The sequence below is a fragment of the Hyperolius riggenbachi genome, chromosome 4 (genome assembly GCF_040937935.1).
Source record: "Hyperolius riggenbachi isolate aHypRig1 chromosome 4, aHypRig1.pri, whole genome shotgun sequence".
NCBI lineage: Eukaryota > Metazoa > Chordata > Amphibia > Anura > Hyperoliidae > Hyperolius > Hyperolius riggenbachi.
In genome coordinates, this window is record NC_090649.1 from 79075927 (window position 1) to 79095809 (window position 19883).

The 19883-nt window shown below is 45.4% G+C and overlaps 1 protein-coding gene across 1 annotated transcript in view; it reads left to right on the forward strand.

The window, feature by feature from the left end:
- The window catches only part of UBXN2A (UBX domain protein 2A), a 55040-nt gene that overhangs the window by 25140 nt on the left and 10017 nt on the right, over positions 1-19883 (forward strand). The window contains exons 2-5 of the mRNA XM_068280235.1: positions 2143-2203; positions 8256-8368; positions 10608-10713; positions 17784-17921. Coding sequence (XP_068136336.1) covers positions 2160-2203; positions 8256-8368; positions 10608-10713; positions 17784-17921 — 401 coding nt within the window. The 5' untranslated portion in view covers positions 2143-2159. The remainder of the gene's footprint in view (positions 1-2142; positions 2204-8255; positions 8369-10607; positions 10714-17783; positions 17922-19883) is intronic.

Sequence of the window (19883 nt, forward strand, 5' to 3'; positions counted from 1 at the left end):
CAGAAGCCGGGCGGCTTCATCTCATTCAATGAACGAACTGTTTTGTTTTTTTTTTGCTACATTTGGCCAGAGACGGCCAGGAAAACTACATTCATATTAAAAGGAAACATTCCATTTCTAACATTGGCCGCTGCGCTGCGGCCACTTCGCGCGTTGGCCGGCCAGAACCCGAAGTGGCCGGCCAGAACTAGAAGTGGCCACACTTCGGGTTCTGGCCGTAACATACACAAAAAATTAACTCATTACCTCCCACACACCCCTTTTTTTTTTTTTTTGTGTAATTAAAAAAAAATTTGCAATTGAAAAAAAATGCATAAATAGTTACCTTAGGGACTGAACTTTTTACATTTTTATATCAGGAGGGTACAACACTGTTCCTTTATAAACTATAGGCTTGTATTTAGGGATGGACGCAAAACTGAAAAAAATGCACTTTTTATTTCCAAATAAAATATTGGCGCCAAACACTGTGATAGGGACATAATTTAAACTGTTTTATAACCGGGACAAATGTGCAAATACGTTTCATGGGTTTTAATTACAGTAGCATGCATTATTTAAAAACTATAATGGCCGAAATCTGAAAAATAATGAATTTTTTCCCACATTTATTCCTATTTTCCCATTAAAACCTATTTAGAATAAAATAATTCTTGGCATAATGTCCCACCTAAAGAAAGCCTAATTGGTGGCGTAAAAAACAAGATATAGTTCATTTAATTGTGATAAGTAATGATAGTTATAGACGAATGAATGGAAGGAGCGCTGAAAGGTGAAAATTGCTCTGGTGCTCAAGGGGTAAAACACCTCAGTGGTGAAGTGGTTAATACTTGGTTTGCAAATCCTTTGCAGTCAATTTACAGCCTTAAGTCTGGAATGCATAGACATCACCAGATGCTGGGTTTCAGGCTTCTACTGCAACTGTCTTCAGTTCCTGGTTGTTCTTGGGGAATTTTCCCTTCGGGTTTTGTCTTCAGCAAGTGAAATGCATGCTCAATTGGATTCAGGTCAGATTTTGAGGCTCACCGATGTTTTACATTTAATGGTGAACCCTCTGTATTCACTCTGAAGTCTTCTCTTGATTGTTGACTTTGACAAAAGCAGCAGGATGAATTCAGAAGTGTTTTGGGCAATATTGTCTGCTCATATTCAGCCAAGTACTTTAGAACTCATTGGAAGGCGCTTCCCAGTGCAGATGGACAATGACCCAAAGCATACTGCAAAAGCAACCAAAGAGTTTTTGAAGGGAAAGAAGTAGAATGTTATGCAATTGCAAAGTCAATCACCTGACCTGAATCCGACTGAGCATGCATTTCACTTGCGAAGGAAAAATGCCCCAAGAGCAAGCAGGAACTGAAGACAGTTGCAGTAGAGGCCTGGCAGAGCATCACCAGGGATGAAGCCCAGCGTCTGGGGAGGTCTATGTGTTCCAGGCTTCAGGCTGTAATTGACTGCAAAGGATTTGCAACCAAGTATTGAAACGTGAAAGTTTGATTTATGATTATTCTGTCCCATAACTTTTGGTCCCTTAACAAGTGGGAGGCACATGCGCAAACTGTTGTAATTCCTACACCCTTCACCTGATTTGTATGTGAACACTCTCAACTTAAAGCTGACAGTCTGCAGTTAAAGCATATCAGGTTTGTTTCATTTCAAATATATTGTGGTTGTGCATAGAGCCAAAAATTATAGAATTGTCGATGTCCCAATATTTATGGACCTGACTGTACGTCCTTTGCAGGGAGTGCTTCTTAAACAATAAAAAGAAACTTTCAGAATCCTCTGTAACAAGATGGATTAGTCTAAAACCCGTTGGTAAGAGTTTCAGAGCTGTCAGATTGTTGCTCTTATTGTAGGTGACAGCTACACAGGAAGTAAAAAATGTATGGTGCAATTAAACTTGGACAAGTATATTTGTGTAAAGAACAATGTATTTTACATTTTTTTTAATTTTTTTTGCCATAGTGCCCCTCTAAGAAATGACCCCAGTGTGGGACACAGACAGCAATAAAAACTGTCGGGTTACCTATTCTTTTACAATCTATCCAACATGGAAGAAATAAAAATGCTTACCATAGTTTTTATTTTGATCGCGTTTTATTGTCACCCTAATGGTTTTTTTTTTTCATCTCCATGTAACAGGATAACATGGTGCAAAGATGAGAGAAGCTGACAGCACTGACAAAATGAAACCCCAAGACAGGTGAGGAAACCCGGCTGATTAGCCTGTTCAGTAAGAACCAAAATTGTTCGAGTACATGAAGTGAGAGAGACATGGAGGCAGCCATATTTATTTCCTTTTTAAACAATGCATATTGCCTGGCTGTCTTGCTGATCCTCTGCTTCTAATACTTTTCACCATTGACCCTTAAAGAGACTCTGAAGTCTCCCTAAAATGAGGTTTTTATTTTAAAAACCTCATTAACATTATAGTCCGACCTAAAACGCCGCAGAACCGCGGCTGAAAACACCCTCGATCACCCCAAACTCACGGGGGTACAGGGCAGGCAAAATCCACGACTTTCTTGGTCGTGGATTTTGCTGCCACCTGTATGCGCGTCAATCAGCGCGTATCTCCTCCTCTCCCCCTCGCCTCTCAGTGAAGGAAGACAGAAAGGGGCGGGGCAGAGGCGGCGATCGGCGCTGATTGATGTGCATAGAGGCAGAGCTGCGCTGCCTCTATGCGGAAGGAGCCTCCGTGTACCCCCGTGAGTTTGGGGTGATCGAGGGGGTTTTCGGCCGCGGTTCTGCGGCGTTTTAGGTCGGACTATGTTAATAAGTTTTTTTAAAATAAAAACCTTACTTTAGGGAGACTTCAGAGTCTCTTTAACAAGCAAGAAGATCAGAAGTTTTTGACGTGTGTGTGTGTTCCAGATACTACTGCAGCCAAATAACCATAAACCTCTTACTTTAGGCGTTGTTTAGAGCAGAACTGTAATTAGAATACTACTGTGCATGAAATGACCTTGTCATCAGTCAGTGATCGCATGAATAGTAGTGGAGATGAGCTCTGCCAATTACAAAGTGATCTGTACAGGTCTATGTTTAGGATAAGCTCTTGCTGTAAGCTCAGGACCTGCATTATGCTGCTTCCTGACACACACCCCATGCAGCTGACCGTGTGGGAGATTTCACTAGAGAAGACAAATCTTCAGCGCTCGCTCTTGCTCAGCAGGCACTTACCAGCCATACTGTAAGCAAAGTTTGTGCGCTTTCCAGTGTTCTACCCAGAATTTTTCCCCAGCCAGGTGGCATGCAAAATTGGCTAAGTGGTTGTGGGGGGACAGAGAAATACAGGGCCAGTGCTTCCATACGATCAAGCTGGGCAATTGCCCAGGGCACCCAATTGCAGTGCAGCTCTCCCCTCAGATGGTGCCTGGACATCCCTGCAGGGAGCAGATGGAGTGTAAGCTCTTCATCCCAGCATGCAGTGGGGACCCTCTGACATCGTGGGTGTTTTCACGCCTGGTTCTATCGTGGCAGCAGTGGTTTATGAATGTGATTGGTTCACAGTGAGAGACTGTTACATGCTTGTTAAAGAAACTTCTTTCAAAACATCGCAATTATTGTGACAGTCTGTCATGAATTTATCTAAATAAAAGAGCATTGAAAATATGGATGGTGCCGACCTCATCTACTTCTATTTCTGGATCCGGGTGGTGACCGGACGGTCTGGCACATCCAAGCGATTACCGGAAGGTGTGCCTCCTCTTCTGCCTTTTCAGTGATCAGTGTCAGGGGCCAATGAAATCTGCTCCTGAACGGTTCACAGAGTTCTGCTGTCATAGCAACAACAGGGCGAGTGGACTGCAGTGGTGGGAGAGCGGTGGTAGCGGCGGGTCCGTGCGGTGAGCTAATTTAAATCTACACCCTGGCAGGGATAAGAGGTCCCAAGTAGGGTGTAGATTACAATTAAGGGGGCGATACACTGAGCTGATTAGCAGCCGATCGAAATCGATCGCCGATCGATTTCTATAGATATCAATCTGGCATGTTCGAAAATTTAGGAAGATTTGTGGAGATTGCTTATCATTTTGCATTGGACCTAATGGAAATCTGATGGCAAAAAAAATGCCATCAGATGGATTTTTCAATAGACTTCATACTGAAATCTATTGGAAATCTTTTCCTAGTAAACATATCAGATAGATCAGAAATCTATCTGATGATCTATCTGCTGCTAATCTAACAAGTGAATGGCCACCTTTAAGCTGGCCATACACTGGCCCGATTTGCCGCCGCTTCGACAGCAGATTCGATCACTGGGATCGAATCTGCTGCCAATCCTTCGCGCTACACGTCGAATTTCGATCCATTTCGTCCGATCCAGTCGATCGCCCTGCGCGGAAAATTACCGTCGATCGCCCGCGGGTAGGGAGCGCGTCGCTAGCGGCATTCCAGTGACCGACGCAATAGAGCGGCAATACATTACCTGCTCCGCCGGCGCGACTGCCCCCGGTCACCACTGCTCCGTCTCCGCTCTGGTCTCCGGCATGCTTCAGTTCCTCCTGCCCGGCAGGAAGTTTAAGCAGTAGAGGGCGCTCTACTGTTTAAACTTCCTGCCGGGCAGGAAGAAGTAAAGCATGCTGGACCTGGAGACCAGAGCGGAGACGGAGCAGCGGTGACCGGGGGCAGTCACGCCGGCGGAGCAGGTAATGTATGCGGCGGGGGAGGGGAGTGGCAGCAGCAGCACCACCACAACAGATTGTGAATGGTTTCAGGCTGAAATCGGTTCACAATCTGTTTGCAGTAAAGGTAGCCATACGATCCCTCTCTGATCAGATTTGATCAGAGAGGGATCTATCTGTTGGTCGAATCTGATGGCAAATCGACCAGTGTATGGCTACCTTTAGGCTGGTCCAGAATCCGTTAAAGATCACAAAACACACTTACAAGGTGATAGAGCTACTGCTGACCTGTGCACATCTTTCTCAAACTCTCTCTGCTGCTGACTCACAGGATGGGAGAGCTGTGAGTGTCCCGCCCATATTCATTAGTCTGCTGGCCCGCCTCCTCTGCATGTGCTGCTGATAAGAGAGCCATGACAGCTGAGCGTTCACCAGAATTATCCGGGCGGAGCACCTGGCTAAATGGGCTTGGGGACAACAGTGGCCTTTTTTGCATTACAGAATTACTTTTACAGACGTGAAGTGTAAATAGTTTGATAATGTTGTGCATAGTGAGTTATTTTTATCTGTTTAAAGCAATTGGTACAAAAATCATGCAACTCCTAAGTTTATTATCCCACTGAATCAGACTCTCCTAATTTGCATATAACGAGCTTGTTGATTGAACGTATGTAACTTAAAAAGGCATCTCATAATTGCCAAAGCTTAGAAATTTTAAAGCTGTATTAAAGAGACTCTTAAAAATTCTCGTTTTATTACAAAATCCTGTTTAACATATTAGCCCTACCTAAACCGCCATACCCCCGCCGCTGTAAGCGAACTAAATTCCCCCCCCCCCCCAAACTGGGGGGGGCAATCCGGGCAGCGCTTCCGTGAGAGGCAGAGCTATGAGCCGCAGCTCTGCCTCTCAGCGTGCCTATCGGCTCAGATCGCCGCCTCTCCCCCACCCCTCTGTCTTCCTTCACTGAGAGGGGCGGGGAGAGGCGGAGATCCGTCGCTGATAGACGGGAATGGAGGCAGAGCTGCAGCTCATAGCTCTGCCTCCAACAGCAGCAAAATCCACGACCAAGAAAGTCATGGATTTTGCAGGGGAGAGGGAGGGGGGAGTTATGGGAGATTTAGATAGATAACAGCAGCTGGGATGCGGCGGTTTAGGTAGGGCTAACATGTTAAACAGGATTTTGTAATTAAAAAAAAAAGGATTTTTAAGAGACTTCAGAGTTTTTTTGTTTTTTTTTAAGATGGCATTTGCTTTTGGGAACAAAAAACTCCTGGCCTGTAAGCTGACACTCTACCCTGTCAGCCATCCCGGCCTGTCATTGCCAGTGTGAATGCCCGAGTATGTTGTCTGTATGATTCACTGGAGCCACAAATCTGCTGGGTTTCAGCGTGTAGCCCTGCCACCTTGCAGAAAGGGGCCTTTACTGTTTCTATATCTGATATAGAAAAGGCCAGGGCTATTTTCAGCAAGGGGGGGGGGGGGGATGTATACATTGGAGCCCAGCTGATATAGGGTTCCAGTGAATCTTATTTAACAGACAATTATATTGGGACATTCTAGCTTTTAAGCATTAGTGTACCTCTGTGTTTTTATGTATACCAGAAATGCATTTTAACTAAACTTGGGATATAGCTGTAGAGTAGCTGTTAAATATAAATCAAAACTAGTCCTTGGTAAGAGTACTTGTAGAGGGTGTAGATAGGATTTAGGCAATGTAACTGGGGGTACAGCTAAGATTGATGTGCAGGTACTCTGCAGGAGGGGAGTCTTCCTTTATTATATTCTTCATGCACCATCTGAACCAGGTTTACAGGCGATAGACAATTCACAACAGCTCTCCGGGGAGTGCATGAGTATAGTACTACTGTGTAACTCAATTTGTAGTCACCATATCAGTCGCCTATCAAATGTAGTCATTCATATCAAATTAATTGATTGAATGAGAAAAGGTAGTGCATGAACTTTCATACAAAATTTGCCTCAGCCTGCATCAGCGCAGAATTATTTACATCTCATTGACCATCCCTACTAGTGTCAAGCTGTTAATAGCTTCTATGTTCGCTTGCAGGTCCAGATTTTCCCTGTAGTGCAACCTGCTGGTCACATTTGAGACCTATTAGAGAAAGAGTTGCCTAATATACCGGAATATAAACCAAGCTTTTTAGGCCAAAAACGGTCTTGTATTAGGTCTCTTTTTGTAACTGTTGGACCATGGCAGAGCATCTCTCTCCCCTCCTCCACCCACCACTGGTCCTTCTGCCAGTTGTCTCCCTGTAATGCAGAGTGTAAAGTGGAGTATGTAGTACAGTGGTTGCTATAGTCCTCTCTCCATGAAGTTCAGCTGCTGCTTGTCTTCCAGATCCCTCTGCTGTCCAGCCTCTCTCTGGGTTCTGCTTTCTCCAGTCTGCATTCATTTTTATTGCCGCAATGAAGTTGAATATGAGCAGCAGGACTGTGAAGTCGGTATAAAAAATCATCCTGCTTCAACCCCGGCTCCTCAGTTTATGAAACCACCAACTCTAGGTACCCAAAATTACTAGACTTCTCGACTCCACAGCCCTTGCAGGGGTTATGGAGTCGGGACAAATATCATCAGACTCCTCAGTATCTGAAAACTACAATTCCAGGTACCTAAAAGTTGCTCTGACTCCTCCACTTTGGCTCCACACCCCTGATCAGCACTGAGCATAACTTAAAATAAGCTGGATGATGGCAGCAGTGTTGGGATCTGGAGAATACATGAACTGTAACAAAGAGTGAGGTAGCTATGGCAATCCCCCTCTAGTATGTGCACTGCTTTTTTCCGGATCACACACACCAACCTTTTTGCTGGGGGGAGGGGGGAATTGGGTGATCGGCATGTGGAGAGGCAGTAATCTGGAGGGTCTGTACCTCCTCACACTAGAGCTAGGAGGTGATCTGCCATCAGCGGAAGGGGGCAGGGCCAGTTCTAACTTCACTCCCTCGCACACACACCGGTGTAATTTTGCTATTACGCAGTGATGCTGGGGAGTATCAATGTGTCGGACCTCATAAGCTTTGTGTTTAGGCATTTTTGGAATCATTAGTGTTACTACATTTCTCCCTAAGGTCAATAACTCAATAGACTTGCATTGATTTTTGCTTGATTGCAGGAGATAAGGCCTGAGGGAGCTACTGTGTACTAGCTACACTGATAGAAAGTTGTGCAGTGTGAAAATGGAAGTGTGCTGCTTTCACATTGAACAGTATATTAAATTATGCAAGGTGCATCTTCTAGTCCGCTATGTGTCCTGTCCCGCTTATTGTTGCCAAGATGAAGAGAAAGTGAGGGGATGTTTCAGGATGGGGATACCGATGATATTTATTTTTATTTCAAGTTGGGTTGAGGGTTAGAACTGGTCAGAATTAGTATCTGTGCCTCACTGAGGAGATTGCCTCTCACTTCCTTTCCTGATTTTTAAGGATACCACCATAAAGCAGAAGTAATGGAAAAATCTAAGCAATAGAGTTCCAGCTACAAAAGAGAAAAGCTATAAAAAGTGCATGTCCGTTTCTACATACCGTAAATGGAAAGAAAAAAAAGTACTTTTTTTTATTAAGTTTTCAGTTTATACCTATCTTTCATATTTCCGTTTTGAATGCAGGTCTTCCAGAGGCATGGGAGGAGAGCGGAAGCGGTGCGACTCCTTCGTGAACAGTTTATTTGAAGAAGCAAACGACGCTGGCGTTCCCAATGCTTCTCCGGAGGATGAGGCAAGTTGTGAAGGGATGCAGTGCATTATGGGGCCTGGGTTTCACTTTGGATGAAAAGTACATTGGCTGTACTGTACAGCTTCTGCTCTAATTACACTGGTTGCTATGGAAACACAGCTGCAGTGAGCTTCTTTTCTTAGATTTCTTTCTGTAGGTACAGGCATTTGGAAAGGCACTTGTTTTTTACATTCCGATTACAGCTTGGTGGCTCATTGTGCAAGAAGCAGTTATTTTATGCTGCCATATTCCCAATTGTTTAGCCAGTAGTTTTGTCTTCTGCCCTGAAGTTTAAAGAGAGTCTGAAGCAAATACAATTACCTCTTTTTACTCTGCAGTGCTCTTCAGCATTCTGATCAAAGAGGAATCGCCGCATCCGTGTGGCAGAACAATGTATTTAACCCCCAAAATCCCAGGACAAAATTCCATGACTTTCCAGGACCTGGATTTTGCTGCCCGGGGAAGGCAGAGCTTTGCGCTGTAGCTCTGCCTCCAGTGCAGCCAATCACCACCTCTCCCCGCCTCTCACAGTGAAAGAAGACTGAGAGAGGCGGAGATTGATTGGAGCAGAGGCAGAGCTACTGCACAAAGCTCTGCCTCCTCCAGGAAGTACCGGAGGATTTAGCCTTTGGGGATTTCAAGGGGTAAAATACATCGTTCAGCCGCGTGGATGCGGCAGTCCATCTTTGATCATGATGCTGAAGCGGACTAGAGAGTAAAAAGAGGTAATTTTATTTGCGTCGGACTCTAAATGAAGCTCTCCCCTCACTCACATAAACTCCACATTAGTAAATCTGTTGGTTTTAGTGTAGTGGTAGTCTGTGACTGCTCTGCTTGTGTCATAGAAATGTGTCATTGTGATGATATGGGGGTCACACCAATAATGGTGGTTTGACATGATCTGTATTGAGTTTGTAAGTTCTTAAAGAGGAAGTGTAACCAAAATAACACAATGTATAAAATTGTTCATTGTTTTACTATACAGGTGGTCCCCTACTTACAAACAGGTTAATTTCCTGGAGATTGTTTGTAAGTTGAATTTGTTTGTAAGTTGAGTCCTTTGTTAAACATGGTGAAATGTGGATACGTTATTTACTTCTGGATTTTCTTTTTGATCTCATTGTGTTTTTAAAGGATACCTTAGCACTCATTTAAAGTGTGTGTGTGTGTGTGTGTGTGTGTGTGTGTGTGTGTGTGTGTGCGCGCGCGCATGCAGGGGCTTACTGCACCTCCCCTGGCCCAGCGTCTAACTCGGTTTGCCCGCTATTCTTGCCGTTCTCTATTTCCGGGTCGGTGTGGTCTGCGCCCTTTGACTTGAACATATTGTGCTGCGCATGCGCATTATGGCGTTTTTGGACGAGGGCCAGTATACTGTACGCACGAACGCCAGCGCGAGGACATATCAGGCGCGTGTGCCCCACTGCCGAGCGATGTCACGGGCAGTCCAATAAGACATACTGCACATGTGCAGTGCAGCATGTCCAGGTCAAAGGGTGCTGACCAGGAAATAGAGAATGTCAGGAATGGTGGGCAAACCTAGGAAGATGCTGGGCCACTAGAGGTGTGGTAAGCCTATGCGCACCCCCCCCCCCCCCCCACACACACACACACACACACACACACACACACACACACTCGCACAGGGTGTCATTTTGATATTTTAATGAGCACTAAGGTATCCGTTAAAATGTTTTATACGACTTCTTATAAAATTGCTGCTAGTGGGTCCCATGCCTTATAAGTGCCAGTTGTTTGAAAAGCTCTTACTAATGCAGTGCTATGGGCAATTAAAAAAAAAAAAAAAAATCACATCCCTCAAGTGGGATCACACTTATAGCATTATATTTGCTTTTCAAATCACATGCGCTTAGAAAAGCACTGGTAATGGGTTCCGGCCTAACAGTTATACAATACTGTTACACAGCTATACAATACTGTAATGTTTAAAAACAAAAATATGTAATAAAAAATGCAGTATTGTATATATTGTACACGAAGACCGCTTTTGTTTCTGAAATTTATTACAGGCAGCAGGCTCTTTAGTACTGGCAAGTGGTGTTGTCTGTGGAATGTTCGTTACTGAGAATTCTAAAGCGAGTACATGTCAGTCTATGCATGCTGTGTATATACCTCCTTGGACTGACTTAGTGTCGCCCTCTTGTGTTTGTTTCTTGTTGTTGTTGTTGTTCTTCCTTCATGCAAGTTATCCTTGCAGTAAAGTAACACTCGAGCTCTCTTGCAGGCAGAAGTTGTCATCCGAATGTGGAAAAATGGATTTACAATCGACGACGGCCAACTCAGGGATTATACCGATGCTGCAAATCGTCAGTTTATGGACTCTGTGAGGAAAGGGTAAGTCAGATCTGTCAATTGCAGGCTTCATATTTCATGAAAGTACCATGAACTGGGGACAAAAAAAAAATCACTGAAGCCTTCTATTCATGCCCAACGCAAAAGTCAAAGCCAATGGAGTCTTATCAGAGACGTTTAATATTCAGAATGGCACCCGACAAGGATGTCCACTCTCCCCACTCATATTTGCCCTATCCTTAGAACCGTTCCTATGTATGATCTATAATAATATCCGGATATTAAAGGGGTTGATTTCCCAAAGACACAACACAAGGTGGCCGCATATGCGGATGACATGTTTTATCTAACTAATCCCCATATTTTTCTTCCAAACCTCCTATCTGAATTTCGGGAGTACGGATTGCTCTCGAACATGTCTATTAATTACGATAAGAGTGAGGTGTTGGGTGTGCTCCTACCGGGCTGCCTTAAAGTCATCTATTCATAGTAATTTCCCGTTCCGCTGGCCTGCATGCTTTTTGAAATATCTAGGGGTAATTATCACTCTAGAACCAAAGGTGTAATTCCCAATAATTTTCTACCAGCCTTAGAAAGTATTAAGCAGATTTACAGACCTGGAACAAATCACAGTTTTCATGGTTTGGTAGATCCAATATTATTAAAATGATAAACCTGCTGCGACTCCTTTATCTGTTTCAGACCCTCCCCATCTACCTTCCTTCCGCATCTTTTAAAACACTAGCCCAAATCTTTTCCAAATTTATTTGGAATGGCCGTAAGCCTAGATTAAAATATCTGATACAAACGACTCCTAAAGAACTGGGAGGAATGGCAGTACCCAATCCTCGACTTTATTATGCAGCAGCTGTTCTAATCCGGATAATTGATTGGCATAGACATGCTAACCATAAAAGGTGGGTAGGTGTGGAGGACAAGGTTCTAAATGGTCTCCTCAAACACACTCTGTGGTCCGCTTTGTCACTGAAATCTTCTGACTCTACAGCTACTCTTATTGTCTGGTCTAATAAGGTTCTGGCCAAATACAGATACCTTTCTCGCATATCTCCCTGGCCTACGCCGCTGCTTCCCATCCTTGGAAACCCATCCTCAGGCCCGGCCCTAGACTTATTGCCGCCTGTGGCAAGCTTTAAGCAAAATCACCCCCCCCCCCCCCCCCTCCAAGCCGTGGGTGTTAGGGACCGCCGGAGCTGGAGGGGATAGCGGGCAGGAAGGGGGTATTGGGCCTAGCGGCGGGGAGGGGGGTCGGACCCCCCCTCCCTCGCCTGGGTCCCCCGTCCTCCGCTCCCCTCCAGCTTTAAAAAGTTGCGTGGCTGGCTGCAGCTGTAAGAGGCAACGGGCGGGGATCACTCACCTCTTCCTCGTTCCAGCCTAGCCTGCGCTCCACTGACGTCACTTCCTGCTACGCCGCTAGGCCCAATACCCCCTTCCTGCCCGCTATCCCCTTCAGCTCGGGCGGCCCCTCACACCCACGGACGGGCGGGTGCCGCCCCCCCCAGAAGTGCCGCCTGAGGTAAAAGTTTCACCCCGCCTCATGGGCGGGCCGGCCCTGCCCATCCTTCCCTCTGGGTCTTAATTCCAGAAGCTATCCTGCCTGGAGAGTGGGACCTGTGCTGTGAGCCCAGCATTTCATAACAAACGGGAATTGGGTCCGACTTTAGACGTTATGCACTAATCTCGGCTCTTCGATCTCGATGTCTTGAGCTGGATCCAGTTCAAACATTTTCTTTTGTCTCAGAGCTCGAAAAACAGTTTTGATAGATCCCGAACTACTTTTAAAAAGACGTGTCAGGGAGAGGGTCAATTACGAGGTACAATCTCATTGATGTATTCACTACTGTACGATTTGGATGCTCTTTCTAGTCCCTTAAGGGACAGGTGGGACCGGGATCGGGATCTAGGTTTCAACAAAATTCTGGTTTTAGCTCATAAATCCTCCATTTCCTCTAGAGTTCAGGAGGCTGGGTACAAAATTATGACCAGGTGGTATTTGACCCCTTTCTGTCTGCACTCCATGTTTCCTAGTTCTACTCACCTATGCTGGAGATGCAGTCTGGAGACGGGAACTATATTACACATTTTCTGGTCATGTAGTAAACTAGACCAATTTTGGACAGAGGTTAGAAATATTATGCTTGAGTTGACGTGCTGCCTCCTCACTCATCAGCCTTCTTCCTCTTACATCATAACTCCTAGTCCCTCCGAAGATATAAGAAAACCCTTACCAGGCATCTTGTCAGTGTAGCTAGATCTCTGGTTGCCAGGCACTGGAAATCTACAGAACCTCCTACGGTCCGTGAGTGGCTTGGAGAGGTGGATTGGATACAGAGGATGGAGGATCTTGCAGCTACTATTCAGGACAGACAGGAGCAGTTCTGGAAAACCTGGTTTGAATTTCGAGAATCTGAGCGATACTCAATGCTTATGGCTAGCTAATTGTATGATTTGCCACCACTCTAGCGGAGATTTCGGTTATCTATTCTGTCTTCCCCTGGTGTGGAGAGTACACTATTTCTCCCTTCTGGGGGGCCCTGCCTAACCCCCTGCCATGGCCTTTCTCTCCTCTCCTCTTCTCCTGTTCTTTTTCTATTTTCTTTCTCTCTTTGTCTATCATTAAAAGAACATAGGCAGTTAATTTAGTTTTTGCTTTGACACGGTCTATGCTTATAGATGCAGTGGGTCTGCTAGCAATGGCCTTCTCTTTCTTCAGAGGCACTACCTCAAGGCTGTTCGGTACCCTGGTGTATGATCCCTCTGGGCCCAGGGATACCCTTGCAGCTCTATTTAACTGCCCCTGAGGTTTGAGAAACCAGACCCTTAATTCATTCTGGTGGTTAATTTAACCTTAATAGCATCACCCACTCCTGAAGTAACATTGCATACCTTATTATATAGGTATTAGGAGACACGCTGGTTTGCGTCTCCTCATTTATTTCTGTTTGCTTGACAATCTTGTGCATAAGTTTGTATTACCATGTCATGTATATTTCTGCTAATGTATGAGATTTCATATTTGAGATTGTAATTGTTTGCCTTTTCTACCTTTTTTGAAAAAAAAAATCGCTGAAGCCCATGGTGGACTAGAATACCTTTTTTAGAAGATGTTTTGGTGCTGCTCGTTGTCCACTGATCCTCAACCCCCTTTAGAAAGCTTCCCCTAGTGATGGCACGTGGTTTGGAACCACGCAGGCGCAAGTTCTAAACTGCACAAGCACGGAGCAAGCAAGCACTCATTCACAAGTGCTTTCTTTCACTGCGCCGGGACAGCTCAAAGATCATTGCTGCGCACTTCAGAATAGCGCTGCCCCGCTCGTAGGAACATCTGGGAGATGTTCCTTTGCAGCCGACTGTCCCACGCCGACCGCTCCGCCGCCTTCCCGTGCTCCCTGCACGGAGCAGAGGCGGACCTCAAGGTTGTCCTTACTGCATCTGCGTGAAGCGCAGGAGCAGAACTACTGTGCTTGCGCAGTGCGCCGCCGCCGACGAGGCCATGATTGACAGCAGCGCTTCACGCAGGCGCAGTAAGGACGACCTTGAGGTCAGCTTGAACAGCGTGTGGAGAGCGGAGCAGTCGGCGTGGGACAGTCGGCTGCAAGGGGCTGGAGAAAGCCCCAGGTGAGTAACGCTGATTTTTTTTTTTTTTTTTTTTTTTTTATTAATTTTTTTTTTTTAATTAATTTATTTTTTTGCTTGATGATTCCTTTAAGGACAACAAGCAGTACCAGGACAATTTTACAAAGATAAACTAGCCATGGGCTTCATTTTATAGATTTTTAACCCCGGTGTACTTTAAATGGATATTAATTATTTAAAAAGTTATGAGATGCTTTTCATTTGAAAGGCTCCTGATAGCCATAGTACTTGGGCAGCTGGGTACATATTATGTATAGACCTTTCACACACATGGTCTCCTGCTGCATGACCTCTGCTCCCTTGTGTTGTACACAGTGGATTTCATTTTACATGCATGTTTGTTAGCTCTGCCAAAGAAGGTTACCTCGTGCAGAGTCTGTTTTCTGTATTAGACTAGGTTCACACTAGACAGCAAATTGTTCTGTTTTCTAAAATCGACTGCAATGAACAAACAGACATGTCGATGATCCCATGTCAACTATAAGGGCGCTAGCTAAGTTAAGGGACCCATCAGCAAACTTCATAGGGAGCAATTTTTCCAATCTCAGGACCCACTGCAGCACCAAGTGTTGTGATTGGCTGAGTAGTGTGAGTGTAGTTGACTACAACTTATCTGAATCCTAGCAGTTTGAAAGGGTGCTGTCCGCCCAATTACATTAGCAAATTTTCCCTATGAGGTTTCCTGCTGGTTCTCCTGAACTAGACTAGTACCACTATAGGATCTGTTTAGACATGTTCTGAAACGTCCATTGTAGTGAAGGAATGCTAATTGAAATCCTGCATGACTTTTCTGGACACCAGACAGAAACTGGACATGTCATAGATTTCATGCTATCTGTGAAACTTACAGAGCACACAATGAAAAAAATGGATGAGCACAGTGTACCGCACCACACTTCAGATCCACTGCGACTGTTCACTTGGAGAGGCTGCGGTCGTCTGTGAACCGAGCCTTAGGAGTCTTTTTAAAAATATGTGCAACAGGCCTACTCGGGTGGCCAACGCTTAAAAATGATAGCACCGCTCACTGGAGGAGAGGTTCAGGTAAACAACTATAAGTACCATTTCCACAGAAAAAACATTGTACATTGGATACTGATTTTGAAATAGAGGGTCAGGAATTAAAGGACCAATTGGTACAAAGAGGGTACCCAGAGGAATTGGTTGAGGATGAATTCCAGAGAATACGGGAAAAAGGGAGAGATCAGGTCAGAAAGGGACGTTCCCCCCCAAGAAGAAAATAAGTTTGAGGGAGGAGAAAGTGGACCCCATTAGATTCATAACAAAATTTGGGGCACATTGGTATGGCCTGCAGAAAGTGTTACAAAAACATTGGAACGTGTTAATGTTGGACAGTAGGATTGCTAAATTGGTTGGGGATAGACCATACATGACAGCAAGAAGGGCACAGAACCGAAAAAATATATTGGTGAGGTCGGAATTTAACAGCAAACAGGATGTCACTTGGTTGGGCAGATTCCCCCAGAAAGTAGGAATGTTCAGCTGTGGAAATTGCTGTGTGTGTGGCCTGGTTGAAAGATCAAAAACCTTCTCCAATGCAAAGGGAACAAAGACGTCTGATATTAGAGATAATATCAACTGTAATTCGGAAAGAATTGTCTACTGTATTAGATGTCCGTGCAATTTATTGTATGTTGGAAAAACTAAGAGAAGATTGGGAACGAGATTTGGTGAATACGTGAAAAATATTGAGAAAGCGGAAAAAGATTGCCCTTTGGGACTACATTTTGAGATGTATCACAATAAGGACCCTTCTGGCTTGCGATTCAAGGGAATAGTAAAACAAAAAATACCTAATAGGGGGGGGGGGGTGATATTGAGAAAGAGCTGTATAAAATTGAAATGAGCTGGATTTATCGTTTGAGAACAAAAGCGCCAAACGGGTTGAATACTGATATAAATATGGTCTATTTTTTAGATTAATACTTTGAGATACTCTGGGAGTGACATAAGGTAAAAGAACGCTTTATGTGGTTGCTGGAATGAATTCTGGATGAGGAGGGACGTGGCAAAACGAGATGATGGAAAAGGACAATGCTATTGCTATCACGTGATGTTATGTGTTCTATGAAAAGTGTTACTGCCTACTATAGAAGTTGAACCAATTACCGAGATGCCGTAAGGATAAGGAGGAAAGCACTGGCTGCTCTGACCCATTACGCTTTGAGAAAGCCCCGTGGGTGGGGCGAAACGCGTCAGCGGGAGTGCCCTGGTACGCGTCATGTGAGCGCTCACGAAGTCGGAACTACAGGCATACACCTTTGGTCTCCCCCGGAAGAGCATCAGTGCGGACCGGCGTTTCAAGCAGCGGGGTGACTGGATGTCGGGCAAGTGTGGACGCGAGTGCCCTGAGCGGGAGCTCCCCCGTGAATGGAAGCAGTGAAGGCCGGTACCATAAGTGCGGAGGGATACACAAACACACTCTAGGCTGTGTACGAGCAAAGTGAGGGTTGATCTCCCAGGTCAGTGGGGAGCAAGCGGACGATAAGTGTCACAATTGAGGACTGTTAATGTATAAACGGGTGAAGCAATAGTAAGCATGACATTCTGAGGAGCTCATCGGGCCTCTGGTACTTCAAGATTTGGAGAGGGAAAACAATGTCATCTTTAAGTATAAGCTACTAAAGAACATTGCACTATATACAGTATTCAACCATCCAGGTCACAACTCTCTACTAGGACTGGGTAGACATCCATTGGCCATTCAGCTGAGTGTGAGTGGAGGCCTCATGGTGTGCGCCGGTGGAGGGCCCACATAAGCCAGATGGTGATTGGTGGATCAGCTTGATTGGCATAGGCGTAAGCTGGGCGATCAAAGTTGAATTGTTACCGTCACCTTGGCAGTGGGATGAATTGTAGATGAGTGCTCTATATGCATACCAGTGTGTTTTTAAGGGTTTTTAAGGGTGGGTGATGTGAGACATCATGCTGGGATTTTTGTACGTCAACATTAAAGCACTTTGAATAAGCACATGAAGAGGTCATGTTTTTTCTGTGGAAATGGTCTTTAAAAATATGCCTATAGTGGGTGAAACACAATGATGATCTCCTGACTGTCATCAGTAAATACACTCCGTAGGACTAGACGAGATACTTTTCACTTTCTCCCAGTACAGAGTACATACAGTGGAGAAGAGTAGAGCACAGATGTCACTGATCTGTCTGACACACACACACGCACACACACAGGCACACACACTCGCTCCCACTCCTGGAAACGTGAGTTGGTGCGAGCATGCGTGCAGCCGGAGTCTAGATAGACAAATAGACCTGGAGTGGCGTCAGGGAACGGATGATCGGAGGAGGCCGGCGCGGGTCATTACAGCTGGGGTGGGAGGGGGGTGGTAGAAGCCCCAGGTAAGTGTCAGTTTTTGTTTTTTCAAACCCTCCACTGAACCCCTTTAACTGCTGTAATAGATTTATTTTTTGTTTTGCAGGGAGCTTCCTTCAGAATTACAGAGGACGTTTGAGAAAAAAGAGGTGGCTGTAAATGTGGTAGACAGGAAGGGGGAGGAGTTTGCATTCAGAAAAAAACATGTGGAGCCATTCTCTGGAAGAGGCTACAGACTGGGAAGGTGAGAGACCTGTGGAGGCTTTTCATACAGTTACATGAGACTTGGCCAGGTTTCTGGTGTGGGCTGCTTGGCTGGACCCTTTATCTCAGTGTGGTAAAGTAAACCTGAACTCTTGCACAGGACAGAGGGAAACAGAGAAATGCGCCCTGTATGTATTTAGAGTGTTTAGCCTGTCTAATCCTTCCACATCTATCTAATTACAAGTTGTAATTTGATCCCTCACCTGTGTCAGCTGACCGCCACGGCAGAGAAGCTAATTGGTAAACACAGGATGTTAACCATATGTCTGCTTCCATGAAAGGAGGAAGTAGACACACTGCAGTGTTACTGCAGGATTTGTATTGACTGTAACAAAAATGTTTTTCTTTAACCACTTCCATACCATGAAATTGTGTGCTGATCTGTGCTGCGTGGGCTCTCCAGCCCACAGCACAGATCAGCTAGCAGCCAGGGCGATCAGACTTCCCCCCCCCCCCTTTTTTCCCCACTAGGGGGATGTCCTGCTGGGGGGGTCTGATCGCCGCCGGCTGCTTGCGCTTGCGGGGGGGGCTCTTAAAAGCCCCCCTCCGCAGCGCTTCCTGGCCTCCTTCCCCTTCCCTCCCTCTCCCTCCCCCTGTGAGTGGCGCAGGACGGATTTCCGTCCTGCGCCTGATGGGATAGGCTTTAGCCAATCAGAGGCCGGGGATCGCCGATCTCCTCTACGGCGCTGCTGCGCAGCAGCGCCGTATACATGTAAACACCGGGGAAGATTTTCCCCGTGTGTTTACATTTACCCTGCGAGCTGCCGATCGGCTCACAGGGTGTTCACGGAGACACCCTCCGTGAACTGACATGGAACGGCCGCTCGTAGGTATACACTTCAGGATTCAGGGGCGTATATATACGCACCGAGAATCCGGAAGTGGTTAAAGGTTAAAATGCGAAATTCCTTGTTTACCTTGCCGATCCTGTTTTTAGTGTTCACTGATTTAGGAGAAATGTGATTTGAAAAAAGAAATATATCTGCTGGTTTCCACCTTTACTGTTTCTCTATGATGCCAAAAGTGACATCACTGCTGCGTCTTTCTTTCTTCTCCCTTTGTTAAGTTACCCCTACATCTAGCATATCAGCCAGCCATCTGATTTGCTAATTATTGAATTGGATGAAAATCGGTGTTGCCAAGTGCATGCCCAATCGCCGATGCGACCAATTTCAGGCTGAGCATGTCGATCAGACCTGCTGCAAGATGTTGGGCCATCATGCTCGATCAGGTGCGCAGCGGTAACGGCGAGCTATAATGGGGCGAGCAATGAATGCGACGAAACCCCCGACACTTTTCCCCTTAAATGTACATCTATGTGTTCATTTATACTTCGCCTGTCGTAGTGCCCGTCCGTCTTCCGAATCCGAGGCTGTTGACACACCGCGCCGGCAGCGTGTATAGGACTAATGGAAGAGCAGCAGATTCGGAAGACGGATCGGCACCGCGACACAGGACAGGTAATGTATATATGCACAGATAGATGTACATTTATACTCTGGAGAAAAGTGCAAGGCGGCGGACGCAGCCGAGTCACGAGATTTCAGCAGGAAATTGATAGGTAATCGCCCTGCAGTGTATGGGCAGTTGACAGATTTCTCTAATCAGATTTAATCGGAGAGAGATTTGTCTCTTGGTTGAATCTGCCCTTCATTGCCTGATGTATGGCTACCTTTCATTTTCCCTTCCTACTGCCATAGCTCACTGTCCCTCCCACAGCAAACATCGCCTAGACAACAGGCTTACATGTCTGTGTAAAATCTTCAAAGGGAGGAATTCAATTACCTTCTAGTCATAGTGTCTTTCTCTTATCCCAAATAGGAAGCTTTCTGTTATTTGCATGATGAGATAAGCTTGTTACTGTAGCTAAAAAATAAAGTTCCTGCAATTAGGCAAAGGCACCCAGACCAGGTAAAAAGAAAAAAACAATATTTTTTTTGTA